The following is a 16,180-nucleotide window of genomic DNA, read 5'->3' as shown; positions in this document are numbered from 1 at the left end:
TTCATTTTTTCATGAATTAAATAGATTCTAGAGTTTCAGACACCTGTAAGTATGGTTTGTATGCTGTGCAAAATTCATCGAACAGTCTCTCTCAAGAAAAGTGTACCTATAGCAACAAATGCAGACAATAGTAAGTGAAAAAATGATGATATTTCACATGTAAAAAATTATTGTATTGTGTTTTTGAACTTCCACTGTTACGAGTGTGAATCCTCAATTCTTCCTGGTCGTGCTGACAAAGTTTCATGAATGTACTTGTAAAAGTATAGACAGTGGAAATTAAAATGTCCTGTGGTGCCTCTCCTGCTCCAAGTCGGCCCGTTTGACGTCCTACCCCCGTCAAGTGGTGGAGACGATGTAGAACACGTGAAAGCATTAAAGCCACCATCTTAACTTCACTATTTTGATATGAATGCAGTCCTCGAATCCTTTTGAACTGACAGGGTGTCTATTCACTAACAATGAAGAATGAAAATTTGAAAAGAAAAATAACAGGTAGACAGATAAAAATTAATGGTAAGAAGCATTTGATGGAGCCGAAACAAGAGACTGTGGTGATGCTGGGACCTGGGCTCTGCAGTGCAGTCGAGATTCTAAGTAATGCTAAAGGTGTTCCATTGGATTCGGGTTGGTAATCTGGGCAAATCAGTCCATTTCTGGAAATTTAATGTTCACAAACCGTTGCATCACAAATGCAGCTTGATGACAAAGTGGACTGTCATGCTGATACAAGCAGTCATCGTCTCCGTACTCGTCTTAAACGCACTGGAAGACCAACCCTAACCACGAAAAACATCCTATTACTATAATACCACCTCCCCGCACTTCACTGTTGGTACTGTATGTGGTGACAGCTCAAGTTCTCCAGACATTCGCCGAACCCAAAGCCTTTCATGTGATAGCCACAGGGCATAGTGTGAGTCATCGCTCCAAATCACACATTTGCAATCATCCAGCATCCAGTAACGTTGCTCTTTACACCACCCGAAGCGTCGTTTAGCACTGGACTACAGAAGTATGTACCTTTTGAGGAGCTGGTTCACTCCCAACACACAGTCAATGTGGCTAGCTACACTTCACAGTCACATCACCAACAGTCGACTTGGCAAGCTCCAGGAGGGCTAAAAAGTAACTGACGTACTCGTTACGCAGATGACAACCAGTGATTAGTCCACATTCGTAGTCACTTAGCTATCCTGACCGTTCAATTTTATTGTTACTACATCTCTACTGACAGCACAACACCCCCCGATTTCTTTAAAACTGGTGGGTCGCCTCTCGTGACGTCAAGTGGTTTGCTCCGCGTTACAAAAATTGGTTCAAATGGCTCTAAGCACTATGGGACTTAACATCTGAGGTCATCAGTCCCCTAGACTTTTACAACTACTTAAACCTAACTAACCTAATAAGGACAGCACACACATTCATATCCGAGGCAGGATTCGAACCTGCGACCGTAGCAGCAGCGCGGTTCCGGACTGAAGTGCCTAGAACCACTCGGCCTCAGCGGCGGGCAGCTCCGCGTTACACAGGGGTGTCCGGACACTTTTGATCAGGTAGTGTAAATACTGACAGTATAGTTGATGTTGCTTACGCAATGTGCGTGTGTTTTCAGGGCGTGGAGCTGGAGGAAAAGCAGCTGTCGCAGGTGCGCGCGCTGTACGTGGCGCGGGCGTCGATGGGGGGCGTGGCGTGGGCGGTGCTCGCGGTGGGCGTGGCCGCGCTCCTCTTCTGCGCCGTCCGGCTGGCTAAGGCCAGAGTAGCTGAGCGCAACAGGTCGCTCTCCCTGGACAAGGTGCGTACGAACGCTATCTGCTGGGGAGGGCTCTTGCACTGGGGCACCAAACCAAAGTGTCTTCACAAGTCAACGGTCAATGGCACGAGGTGTCCAGCTGGCCAAAGCCAGGGTGGTCGAGCGCAACAGGTCGCTCTCCCTGGACAAGGTGCGTACATCCGCTGTCTGCCAGGGAGGGCTCTTACACTGGGGCACCAAACCAAATTGTCTTCATAATCCAATGGCACGAGCAACTAATCATTTGTTGTGCCGAAGATGAGGGTCCATTCAGGTTCTGTGGATGGTGTACAACGAGTTACAATCAGGTCAACTCCCTCGGGAGTCTGAGTTAGTGTTCAGAATGTCCACCGAGGCAGCCGCCGTGGGTACTGCAGGGAACGACTTGATGTGGTAGATTCAAAGAGTCTTTGTGTTTGGAAGGGTCAATGTCATATTTCTGACGAATTCATGAGTGTATATCCTTGTACCATCTAATCAATTATCTTACCCCAGAAAGTATCACGGTAATACCGTGCAACAGCTCCTGTAGGCTTGATAACACTAAATTTAACTAAACTAAACTCCTCCCAAACACATCATGAAGGCCCAATGGTACCGACAGGCTGCCCTGTCATCCTCATCTGACAGATGTCACTGGATGCGTATATGGATGGGCATGTGGTCAGCACACCGCTCTTCCGGCCGTAAGTCAGTTTACGAGATGGGAGCCGCTACTTCTCAATCAAGTAGCTCCTCAGTTTGCCTCACAAATGCTGTGTGCACCCCACTTGCCAACAGTGCTCGGCAGACCGGATGGTCACCCATCCAAGTGCTCCTGTAGGCTTGATAACGGTACCAAATCGTCGGGAAAGACCGTCCATATGTTTCTTAATGTATGCCACATTTCAACGACCTTGCCGCAATGGTAACACCGGTTCCCGTCCGATCACCAAAGTTACGCGCTGTCGGACTGGGCTAGCACTTTTTTTTTCGAGATATGGGGGATCGATAATGATATTTATTAAATGTCGATATATCAGATTCCTGATGTTTTTGAAATCAGTCCTAGCACGTACCATGGAAGTCAATCCACTAGACTCTAGAAATGGCGTTTTGCACTCGTCATAGACATGACTGTAGATATCCGCTTAGGATATACAGTGATACTACAATATCCTTAAAGCTTTTCTAACCCACATCTGGCCACCCAGCTCTAGGTTTTGCGTGGTTTCTGAAAGTCGTTTACGCTGACTGCCCAGATGGTCCGCTTCTTCATTAGTCAGCGTGTCTGGATGGTATGCGGAGGAAGAGCAGCTGGGTTCGATTTCCGATACTGCCAACAAATTTTTCTCGATAGGAGGAGTGGAATTGGGTGTACTTAACCTTTTGATAACAACTGAGAAACTATTTGATCGTATAGATCTTATAGTTAAATTTTCCTTAAGACATTTATGTCTCATCTTTATCTACGATAATGGTGTGAGCTGAATAAATGAAGGAAAATTTCTGCAGCATCTGGGACTTGAATCTGGGTCTCCTTGCTTAGTAGGCAAGAATGCTGACCATTACACCGCCGCAGCGCTATGGCTGATATCGCTGCACGCACTACACGAGTCCAATGCCTTCCCCACCACAAACTTCTATTCATATCTTCAGCTTATTTTTCTCCTAAGTCGTCACTATTGCCAGTGTTCTCCAGCATTGGACATACTGGGGAAATCTTGATGAGCAGTGACTCCGAGGTCTGCAAAGCCGACAACGGCCGAGAGAGCGGTGTGATGTCCCCCACGGCCTTCCATACCGCATCCAACCAGGCCTGTGGCAGAGGATGACACGGCTGTCGGCCGGTCGCGATTGGCCCTTCGAGGCCGGAGAGCGGAGCTTTGCTTGCAGAATATCAGGGCGGTTTCCCTGAAAGGGAGCGGCGGATTTCCTTTCCCATACTTTTCTAACCGGAATTTGTGCTAAGTCTCTAATGACCTCATCGCCGATTGGACTTTAAACCCTGATCTTCTGTCCTCCCTTCGGTCGTTTCTTTAGAATATGCACAAAATGTATTATTTTATTCATAACTGCTGTTTTTCAGCAACTTTGGTATATTTTTCAGAATAAAATCCAGTCGTCAGTTGCAAACACAATTTTATTTCGCTTTGCCAGTGCTTACAAAGAAGCCTACAGAATCCCATAAAATTACGGATATTAAAAATTTTTAGACCTTGACTATAAATTTATGCGAAGCCTCACAGAAAGTTACTTACTATTCTTTTAGCAGATGCCAATATCTTCTCCAATCTTCCGATCTTGTCCGATTAGGCCTCTGAAGGCCCAGCGGCTCCAACCGACCGCCGTGTCATCCTTAGCGTATAGGCGTCGCTGGATGCGGATACGGAGGGGCATGTGGTCAGCACACCGCTCTCCCGGCCGTTGTCAGTTTGAGACCAGAGCCGCTACTTCTCAGTCAAGTAGCTCCTCAATTTTCCTCACCAGGGCAGAGTGCACTCCGCTTGCAGACCGGATGGTCACCCATCCCGACAGCGCTTAACTTCACTGATCTGATGGGAGCCGCTTTTACTACTGCGACAAGGCCGTTGGCCCTGAGTATCTTCTCTATACAAGCATAATGCTATGATGTGCCCAAAAATATGCGAGGGTTGCCCAGAAAGTAATGCACTGCATTTTTTTTCTCAGCCGAAAACAATGCTACCAGTGCGAAAAAGTACGTATGTATTATTTGAAGTCTTCTGAGTGAGCACGCCAACAGGCCCTTGTCTCCCTCTGGAGAAAGGCCATAAAACTGGATGAAGATTACGTGGAAAAATGGGGTGTATAGGTAAAACACCATTCTTTCGTGTGTGTAATTCTCATTATGCTCATCACAGAATTGTTGAAGAAAAGAAATGTGGTGCATTACTTTCTGGCCAAACCCTCGTACATACTGTATGTGGTTATTGTAAACACATATTGACAGATTGATCGTTTACAGTAACAGAATAAAATTTATCTACTTGTCAAGCTGTTGTGTCAGTGGCAACGAACATATAAAGTGTATGTAAGGTATAAAGTAAGGTATAAAGTATATGTAAGGTGTATAAGGAAGCGATATATAATATATTGGAAAAACATGGCACATAGCTCTAAAACATAAAAGTAATGGGCCAATTTTCACATATTATAAGACATGCTGTGCAACCAAAATAGTGTCTGTTTTTAATGCAAGCTGATCATTGAGGAAATCTTTTGAATGTAGCTGCAAACGGTTATACATTTCAAATTTTTCTAAAAGGTTCAGTTTGTAGCCCTTGTCAACAATAAGCAAAATTTCATTATTAAACGCGGATGGAGGAAGAGGAGTGCGTTTCACGATTTTGAGAAGTTCTGAAAAGCGAAACGTATGTGAATTCTCACCATCTTTGTTGAAAAAGTGCTTACGAAAGCGTGTCTTAAATGCCCTCCTGGTCTGTTCTGTATAGAAACCCGGGCGTCATTACATTGTATTTTATAGGCCTGTACCCAAAATTTGAGAGATTTGTCAGCCTGTTTCTAATTATGCGTAAAGAGCTACGAGATGTATGGCGATTCTAGGGTGCACAGTCGCCTGGATCATCCACTGGAAGCTGCTGATTGAGTGCAAAGAAGAGACAAAAGGGGAGACGGAGACGATACATGTGGAACCAGAGTAGCTTGTAGGAGACGCCTGTGTGGTCTCTAGTATCCCTTTCAATGTCTTAGTTACCCACTTTTCTGTTACCTGGTACTCTGAGTCACACACGAGGTGGCGCAGCACCTGACACACTGCACTCGCACTCGGGGGGACGACGGTTCAAACCCACGTCCCACCGTCCAAATTTGGTTCTTCCTTGATTTCCCAAAATCACTCCAGGCAAATATCGAGATGTGTCCTTCGAGAAGGGCACTGCCGATTTCCTTACCCATACTTTCGAAATCCGAGCTTCAGCTCCATTTCTAATGGTCGCAAATTTTGAGAACATTTCCCTTGAAGAACATTGTTTTTTTTTTATTACTTATAAATGCACAGGAACCGTCACAATCGCAAGAAACTTCTTTTTTTATGAGGTTATCAGTTTCGGTCTGTTCTAGACCATCTTCGGACCTACCACCATGATGGTAGACGTTAGCGGTAAACGGTGCAGGCCACGTACGCTAACTGAGCAGTTACCTAACACCATGGTGGTAGGTCTGAAACAGGCCTAAACCGATAACCACATAGAAAAAGAAGTTTATTGCGGTTGTGATTGTTCATGTGAATTTTTATCCAATGGTCGTGCTATCGACGAGATGTTAAACACTAATCTTAGAGTCACCAGAAAGGCGGTGATGTTCCAAGCAGCATCCTGGTCGGACGAGCCTGTTACTGTCAAACGTGAAACCACACTACGTCCTGAGCACGGGACCACCTCATCTACCGAGCGAGGTGGCGCAGTGGTTAGACACTGGACTCGCATTCGGAAGGACGACGGTTCAATCCCGCGTCCGGCCATCCTGATTTAGGTTTTCCGTGATTTCCCTAAATCGCTCCAGGCAAATGCTGGGATGGTTCCTTTGAAAGGGCACGGCCGACTTCCTTCCCCATCCTTCCCTAATCCGATGAGACCGATGACCTCGCTGTCTGGTCTCCTTCCCCAAACAACCCAACCCCAACCCACCTCATCTGCCACATCTACCAAAACAAAGTCATTCATCTCCGCTTCAGAAGCAGTTAAGGCCTTCATTCGTAACCGCGTTCTGGAGCCCTGAGCAGGTAATACAGACAGCAAATTCACCTGCCTCTATCTAGTTCGCTGGAGCACACCTGGACACTGGCGCTCGACTTGTAGGTACGTGGTTCGAATCATACTTATGCCAGAAAGTTTCAGTGTTAGTATTTGGCCTGCTACGGGGGGAGGGGAACAGGTAACGGCTTAAAGTTGCTGATCACCAGACTTTGCGTCAGTGCACTACGTTAAATTACCCAGCCCTCCAAAGTGTCTCCTGGGGTGAAGGCATTTGACGCTGTTGACGGTGACCCGTCTGACAGATGGATTCACTATGCTCAACGGTCCCCTTGGTACTAATCGAGAAGAGATGGTAGGTACGTGACACCACACTCTACTTACATCCATTAGAATCACCTAACACTAAGACACAATTCTCACACACTGCAACAAGAGCGGCCATTATGCGCAGTGGAACGAGGACTTTTCTGAATGGGTGAACTGCGACAGCTCCTCGATTTCTCTCAGTTATCGCTGCCATACATTTCCTCTTTGCCTGGGACTCGTGTAGGCACGGCAGCAATCCCTCGGCAGTGCTGCTTCTAAACAGGACTCCACTTGCTTCTTGCTAATAGGGTAGTACATGTACAGTCTGGGAAAGAAATGCATAGTAATTGTGTTAATACCAATAAACTGCTCCTGTTGGAAAAACGTCACGACGTTTTTCATACGTTGCTCTTGAATAAAATCTATTTAATGACTACCAATTCGGTCAGACACTCATCAGGTACCTAAAACCAAGCCACTGTGTGTAGAATAGATAATAGTATGACATCAGCAACAACCTGTAATCTTGGCAGCTCCCGTATAACCATATCCTCTTTTAACGTTACCCAATGTTATAAGGATCAGTCAAATGAAAATGAGACTGGTGGAAAAATGAAAGTAAACTGTTTATTATTTCAAAAATAGTCGCCATAATTCTAAATAAATTTATCCCACTGTGAGACAAGACGGTTAATGCCTTCATGGAAAAATGGGTGCCGTTGCCTACGGAACCACGTTTGTACCCAGCAAAGTACTTTTTCGTCCGAAGCAGATTGACAGCCACGAATGTCTTTCTTCAGGGCTCCAAAAACATGGAAATTGCCCGGGGAGAGATCGGTAAGGTATGGAGGACGTGTAAGGGCTTCCCAGCGAAACGTCTGCAGCTTAGTTGAAACAACCGTGCCAAAATGTGGGCCGGCCAGAGTGGCCAAGCGGTTCTAGATTCTTCAGTCTGCAACCGCGCGACAGCTACGGTCGCAGGTTCGAATCCTGCCTCGGGCATGGATGTGTGTGATGTCCTTAGGTTAGTTAGGTTTAAGTAGTTCTAAGTTCTAGGGGACTGATGACCTCCAATGTTAAGTCCCATAGTGCTCAGAGCCATTTGAACCACTTGAACCAACATGTGGGGGGAGGGGTGGGTGGGTGGGTGGGAGGGTGAAATAAATTCACAGCAGAATGATGCCGTCTGTCAACATTTCTGGGCCTTTGGATTTGATGGCGCGCTTCAGTTTTTTCAAAGTCTCCACGTTATGCTGTGAAAGAAATTCGTGGTCGTCGATTTGCTTCCGACGAAGAGGTACCCGCTTGGGCACAGTGATGGTTCCGTAGGCAACCACAAACATTTATCCATAAAGCCACTGACCGTCTTATCTCACAGTGAGATAATCGTATTAACAATTATGGTGATTACTTTCAAAATAATATACAGTTTACTTCCTTTTTTTCTATCAGTTTTGTTTGACTGTCTCTTATAACAACACCACCCTGTTTCATGTTGTGAGTCATCTTCGATATCACTATTGTCAAACACAGCACTGCATTTTACAATAAATCTTAGACTCTGCAGTGGGACAGGGTCTTACGAGGGTAGTTCAGTAAGTAATGCCCCACTTTTATTTTAAAGAGCCATTAATATACACAGACAAACGTCAGTTTTGGTGCTTCACATGTGATGTTTGTTCTGTGCGGCGGTGAAGTTTCGAACCATTCCGGTAGATGGCAGAGCCGTAGTACAGCGTCAAAATGGCGTCAGCATAAGACTCGCGTTACAAGCAGCGTGCTGTTATTGAATTTTTGTGTGCAGAAAAAGACACCGTGGTGAACACCCATAAACGTTTGTATGCAATGTATTGAGATGCTGCAGTTGATGGGTAAAGAAAGTTACAGCGTCAGGAAATGCAGAAACAAAGCTCCATGATCAGCTACGCTCGGGACGTCTTGTCACAGCCACTGCTCCAGACATCCTGAATCGTAAAGATGCCATTATTCGTGCAGATCGGCGCATCACTCGACAGTTGTCGGTCACCATTGGAACCAGGTGCACACGATGGGTTCCACGAACGTTCACAGCAGACCACGAGATTCAAAGAAAGGTCCTTTTGTCTGAATTTTGGAGCGTTTTGAGATCGACAGAGAGGCGTTTCTGTCACGGATCGTTACGGTGGACGAAAGCTGGGTGCACCACTTTGCACCAGAAACAAAAAGGCAGTCCATGGAGTGGCATCATCCTCATTCACCACAAAAGAAGAAATTCAAGACAACCTCCTGTGGCGGAAAAGTCATGGTGACAGTCTTCTGGGATTGTGATGGTGTCATTCTCCTGGATTGGATGCTAAGAGGGCCAACCAGCAATTCAGAGACATATTTGAATACTCTGAATAAACTCAAGAACCGTTTTCGACGTGTTAGATCGGACAGGAATCCAGCAGAAATCTTGCTACAAGACGATAATGCACGCCCACACACGAATCCGAGAATCCGGGAACACGTCGTCAAATTGGATTGGACATCATTGCCACATCCACCCTACAGCCCAGACCTGGCACCTTCGGACTTTCAGCTCTCTGGGTCGCTTAGAGGTTCTCCACGGAGGACACACTTTGAAGATGGCGAGAGTGTCAGTCATGCAGCGAAAACATGGCTACGCCTACAAGACAAGAGCTTTTACCAGCAGGGAATACATGCTCTTCCACAACGTTGGCGTACAACCATAGAACGTGATGGAGACTACGTAGACAAATAAGACATGCTGATGATATTGTCACCATATTCTGACTCTTAACAATAAATATGTTGTGAGAAAAAAATGTGGGGCATTACTTATTGAACGGCCCTCTTAAATTTGGGACCTTGCCTTTCACAGACAATAGCAGGGAGATTTAACACTGCCTTCTTTCTGCTCTATTTAGCCATACTTTGAGTTGCAACGTCAACATTTTTTTATTCTACTCATGTCCATCACTTGACGTTCTTTCAGGGACTCTGCCATAGTTGAGGTGCTTATTTCACAAAAATTGCAACTAGGATGTCTCAGAACGTGGAGCAGGGTGCTTCTGGTTAACATCACATTCTGTTAAAATGCATTAAGTCTTCTACACGTGCTCGTACATGTGTACTCTGCAAGCACCGTATGGTGAATAGTAGAGGTTACTTTGTACCATTAATAGTCATTTCCTTTCCTGTCCCCCTTGTAAACAGAGCGAGGGAAAAACGGTTGTAGTACGAGTCATTCTATCCATAGTGCTCCAACAGTCCTTACGCGAAAAGTATGTTGGTGGCAGTAGACTCGATCTGCAGTCCGATTCAAATGACGGGTCTCTAAAATTTTCTCAGTGGTGTTTCGCTTCAAGAACGTCGCTTTCTCTCCAAGAATTCCCACTTGATTTCCCGAAATATTTCTGTAATACTAGCGTGTTCGTTGGAATTGCCGATAAGCAACCTAACAGCCCGCCTCTGAATTGCTTCGATCTCGTCCTTCAATCCGATCTGTTGGGGGGGGGGGGGTCCAAACACTCGAGCAGTATTCAAGAATGAGGCGCACAGTGTTTTATATGTGATCTGCTTTATAGACGAGCTAGAGTTTCCTAAAATTCTCCCAATAAACCAAATTCGACTCGCACTAACGCCGTCGCGTGCTCGCTCTATTTCAAACTGCTTTACAGCGTTATACCTAGATATTTAACCGCTGACCGGAGTGACCGAGCGGTTCTAGGCGCTACAGTCTGGAACCGGGCGACCGCTACGGTCGCGGGTTCGAATCCTGCCTCGGGCATGGATGTGTGTAATGTCCTTAGGTTAGTTAGGTTTAAGTAGTTCTAAGTTCTAGGGGACTGATGACCTCAGATGTTAAGCCCCATAGTGCTCAGAGCCATTTAATCGACGTGACGGAATGAAGCAACACGCTACCAATACTGTATTCTAACATTACAGTATTGTTTTTCCTACTCATCTTCGTTAACTTACGTTTTTCTACATTTAGAGCAAGCTGGCATTCATCACATCAACTATAAATTTTGTGTAAGCGGATATGATTGTGAAAGAATACTACAGATTTATTTTCATTATTGATATTATAGTAAGATAAGTGGCCCAAATACCTTCCCCGCTCCTAATTTCGTCCCTCTAGGAATTTTCAGTCTCCGCAGTTAGTAATAAAAGCTGCGTGTACTTGCGTGACCCCTGTAGATTGTATCTTTGAGAGGGTTTGTTGTGTGGAGCACGTGTAGTTAGCGTGTACGAAGGAATTCAAATTTTTTTTCATGCTGAGGTGAATTAGTGCTGCAGTGAAATTAACAGCCTGCAGTTCCTGCACTGAGAACTGATTTGTGTTCAAATACTGGGTTGCATTTCAATCGTGTTTTCTAGCTTGTGGTATGTAAACGCTATAGCCAAGAGTGTGGCCTATGTTGCTCTAGCGGCCAATATAATAAATCTGGTGATGTTCGTGCTTTCGTCCCCTGGGCATTTCTATTTTCGTTCCGTTGAAATTTGGAAATGTTATTAAACACTGATTTTATTTGCTATCTTTAAGGATCACTTTACTTTTCTTATATAGAAAAACGCAGGGGGGAGAGAAATGAATTAGTTGCACGAAATGTTTAGTTTTTTTGTCACGAAACATGCTGTTTATCCACACGGACATACAAACTCTTATCGTACACATCTTTGCAAGGCTGAGAAAAACTTGAAACGATTTTTCATTCATGACATCAGAGCGTTTCGTAGCAGTGAAACTGCGTGGCAGTGTCAGACAGCAAAAATACGTTTAAATTAATTATACTTTAGAGAATTTTTGTGGGCGACGATGTAACGAACACTTTTTTTTGTAATTCTGCTTTTTACTGTTAATATTTATGTCAAAGTAGTATCTTACAGCAATTTGTTTGTAACTTGTCTTTAAGTGGAGCATTAATCCAGGAATATATGTAGCAGTTTGAAGTCTTTTCCGTAACATTTAAGGAATTATAGAGGTTCTAACTTGTTAAGGTGGTGGAATTTGGGTCCCATACCGTATTACATACGCCGAGGAGTTATCTTTTTATGGCATTTGCACTTGCATTTTCCAATTATATTGCTCGATTTTTTATGAGAGAGCCTTTTCAAAACATGTATTATATTGCTGTGTTGCCAAGCAGCTACTTATTCTGATGATCACGAGATGTTTTAATATGCACAAGCTGTGAGGCGCTACATAACTGAAAGGTTTTGCTAGAATTTTTCTACTTTTAAAGTTTGAGTACGTGGTTATTCGTAAGGGGTTTCAGATGACGATTGCCTGAAATCTACAAGGCATATACAAAATAGATACTTGTCAGTGGATAGGGCATCTCTTCAAGTTTGTAGCTCGAACTAAAGATTCTCAGTACGGCCACGATCTGTAATGCGCCAAAGGCCAGTACGTGCATGCAGTCCATTGGAGTCACTGATAAGAATTCTCTAAGCAGCGGTGACAGCAATACAATGCGGCAGCGTGGACAGGCTGACTTGTCTACATGTTCTGGCACAGCTGCCTTCCGCTGCAACTACGCCACCTTGCACTCCTCTTCCGAAACCCCAGAGGAGCATTTTTTTGTACTTTTCTATTGACTAAGTAGGAGAAACTCACGAATAACCCTGTGTTTTTATGCCGCTATGACTTATTGTAACGGCAAAGTGTAGCCTGTGGTAGCGTCAGTGAACAACCCAGTGGCTGTTTGTGGCAGGGTGTGACCGCCGGGGGTAAGCTGTCGGTTCCGACGCTGGGCGCTGCCTACCCGGAGTCCGCCACCAAACGGCCGTCGCCTCCCGCCGCCGCCCCCGCCGCCCCCACCGGCCCTGTGGACGCGACGCATTTCTGACGCCGCCACCAACCTCCGGCAGAGACGGTAATCATCGGGGGACCGCTCTGGTGCGGCCCCCACCCACAACGTGACGTCACGGCGTCCACTCCGACATGCGTCTCTTCTTGCCTCCCTGGTCACCACGGCTGGACAAATCGCGGCGGCGTACGTCGCAGTGCCAGGACTAGCTGTCAGTCGGTTGTCCCACGTGTGACGTGAGTGCCGAGTTGTGGACGAAAACAGTATTGCGGCACGTGGAATCTGCCGACGCTGTATGAACTCTGATCAAACCATCTGTTGTGTTTACCTCTTTTGGGTACCTTGGCAGTCCTGTAAGTAAGGTACACATTGTGGGTGTTCGGGCTACCCCAGCAGGTCTGTTCAGTATATGCCAACTGCTCTACATCGTCTGCTGCTTACTTCTGGCAAGTAGTAAATTCTGTTGTCTGCACTTTGACTGTCTTTTTGTGAAGGACTCGTTCGAAACTCGTGCGTGCATGACCGCTTTGATCCCAGACAGTTGATGATAGCTTGTCCAAAGCCTCCTCTCGGGAATCGAGTAGAAGGCTCTGAACCCCTTAGCGTCAAATGTCTGGTGGCAATTTGGTCGCGCACCCTCGACCTTAGGACGAGGCCTCCGTAAGAAGTGTGGGCACCGGCAATTGCTCGTTGCTAGAAGTAACCACCATCCATCACGTGACGATGTCGAGAAGACGCCTCGAAGAAATTTTGTGGGTTTTGCACTACGTGATCCACCGGCAAACGAAGGGCAGTACATTGAATATACAACACTGTTTACTATCGATGTGAAAAATCTGATGCAAGTACCATGAACACCGCACATTAGAGGTTATTTTGTACTCACATACGTCCCAAAGATATGGTTTTTAGGGGAGTGATATCGTCTTTGGCGGAGGTCAATACGTTACACGTTTCCCGGTGTCCAACCAGATTTATTTTTTTTATTTCACAATTCTTCTCAAGTCTCACCAAAAGTCAGCGATTGGTCCTGATGACCATTTTATTAGACATCCTCGCCATACAGATAGCGAAATATTACACAGACGAATGAAACTATTAATCCAACTGAGCATCCATGTTTTTTCCCTAATATCCAAACGAGGGTTTTGGCAAATGATAGGCGGACAACTACTTAATTTTGTATGAACATAGATATTCCAACAACCTTTTTACCCTTAGTGTAACGCTATGCTTTTTAAATGGCATTCGGGAGGTCTTGTAAGACCATGACACTGGTTGACCGCTTGTTAATGCACGCGCTAAAAGATTTTGCAAAAGTGTTCGAGGAATGTATTGAAATTCAGGAGCAAAGTACCCACAATCCTTTGTTGTGGAGTAAACATCATCAACAGTGGCTCACATGCCTTTACATGCTTCAAGGAGGGGAGAAGTGTTTACATCGCAAAGCGGATTCCTGCCACCTTACCTATCAATTTCAGCACATTTCCAAGATACAGTTGAAAAATTTTTCAGCACAAACGTTAACAAGCGTAAATAACAGTAGTGGTATTTTCAATAACTTTCGAATGTCATTCAAGGAAAAGTCATTGTTCTGTTTTAAAGAAATTTCGTCTGCATCTCGTATGATAAAAGCAATCTTCTACCGTTCAAGAAATGAAAAGGTGTATTACGTTCTATCTCACTTTTGCTGTAAAATAGGTGACATGAGGTCTTCACACACAGGAATATGACTTGTCTGCGGTACATAAAGATATGTGACAAGGAATTCGGAAAATTCTTCGTGACCTCACACTTGCAGAAGATTATTCGTCATCGACCCGAAGCATTCTGCACTCTACTGTGCCTTCGTTCACCTTCATATATTTCCGTAGCTTACACACTTCTTCCTCGTCGTTCATATTTTGTATGAACCCCAAAGGTACTTAACCAAGCACCTCACAAGTAGCAACGAACCACCGAACGAAGCCCTTCTTCAAAAAATACTTAGCCAGACATGACACAAGGTTGTGTGCGTTCTATGCCAAAGACAGTCAAAGAAATTCTGCGCAACAGAGGTATTCATATAAACTGTTAACAGATTTTTTTTAGGCTTTTGTGGACTTCGCTGGACATTTATGCCCAGATCTTAAGTGTCTCATAGATACAGTGCAGCCACTTGTTGCTCCACTTTTCTCTACTGAGGGGGCGTTATTTTCAAAGGAATCATACAAAGAGGGTCTACCCATACTGTAAACTATTTTATGAAGTTAACCACTTTTCACAGGAAACGTATTACAAAGTCAGTCATACAAGGAGAACGAGTGTGCATCACACGAACATATCTATTACGAAACATGTAATATAGTGTTGTTGAGTTATGTGCTCGTAATGTGTTGCTCCATAAGACACTGCGAGTCAGTGACAGTTTTAAAACACTGTTGAAATAAAAAACAAATATTCTGAACTTGTTTACTTGTGTTTTCCTTTGTGTTGATGTTCCCTATGTTTTTGCCTTTGCAGAGTTTTCAGAGTTTGGTTTTCGTGAATTTAATGAATTTATTTTAAAATGTTATTAATAAAGTTCAAACGTAAGTTGGCGATGATTTATGGTAATATGATGGTCTTCGTGGGTAGATGAAGCGATGATGATGGTGTTCCGCTCATTGTGGTTGTGTTGACGATTCTGATGACTTGATATAAATACAGGGTTATTAAGAAGAATTAATTCTGTTGCATGAAATGTAAATAGGATATGAATAGCCTATATACACACGAGTACACTGGTTATAAATGTTCAGTGTGAACCTCTCCATCCACAAGAATAAGATCTAATCGGCAGCCTAGCCCGTTCCACAAGCTGTCTTACCGCGGATGTGATGCGCTTCCACAGGTAGGAGACAACTAGTGGCAGAAGTGTAACGTAAACTGCCTCTTTCGCAAAGCCCTGCAAGGAAGTCACGTGGTGTAAGATGTGGAGATCTAAGCGACCGAAGAGGAAGAGCCAGGTCTTCTTTTCCCATGGTTGAGGAAGGGATTGATTCTAAAACGCTCGGACATCAGCTAGCCGAGGCTGTACTCCATTCTGTTGGAAAACAAGTCTTATGGGTCTTTGACAAGTGAAGGAAAAGGCCATTGCTCTGTTATGTCTACATACATTTTTAAAGTAACAGTGTCCTCTGCAAAAAAGAATAGCCCATAAGCATGGTTTTTCGATGAGGGACAAAACAAGTTTGGCTTCGCTGAGTCTCTCTTACACTACAATGTTTCATAGGACTTCGTAACCCCATATGCGAACGTTACTGAAGATAGTAGGGCTAAAATACAAGAAGCGAAAGGTTATTTGCTACTTGTACAGAAACCAGACGTCAGTTATAAAGAGTCTAACGGCATGAAAAGGAAGCAGTGGTTGATAAGGGAGTGAGACAGGGTTGTTGCCTACCCCCGAACTTATTCAGTCTCTACATTCAGCAAGCAGTAAAGGAAACCAAAGAAAAATTTGGTGTTTCGTGTATGTCCACATTATTATAACTGAAAATACTGATAACAGAAAAACACAATATTAATCTTTCAATTTTTTCTCTGGTATA

At 44.6% G+C, this 16,180-nt stretch overlaps 1 protein-coding gene across 1 annotated transcript in view; it reads left to right on the top strand.

Moving 5' to 3' along the window:
- LOC126175095 (sensory neuron membrane protein 1-like) overlaps positions 1-15,057 on the top strand; it is a 357,930-nt gene extending 342,873 nt beyond the window's left edge. Inside the window, exons 9-10 of the mRNA XM_049921638.1 lie at positions 1,616-1,795; positions 12,516-15,057. Of these exons, the coding sequence (XP_049777595.1) occupies positions 1,616-1,795; positions 12,516-12,650 (315 nt within the window). The 3' untranslated portion in view covers positions 12,651-15,057. The remainder of the gene's footprint in view (positions 1-1,615; positions 1,796-12,515) is intronic.
- The last annotated feature ends 1,123 nt before the right edge of the window (positions 15,058-16,180 follow it).

This window comes from Schistocerca cancellata, chromosome 3, assembly GCF_023864275.1.
Source record: "Schistocerca cancellata isolate TAMUIC-IGC-003103 chromosome 3, iqSchCanc2.1, whole genome shotgun sequence".
Taxonomy (NCBI): domain Eukaryota; kingdom Metazoa; phylum Arthropoda; class Insecta; order Orthoptera; family Acrididae; genus Schistocerca; species Schistocerca cancellata.
The sequence above is the reverse complement of the archived record's forward strand: the minus strand, read 5'-3'. Positions and strand labels throughout refer to the sequence as shown.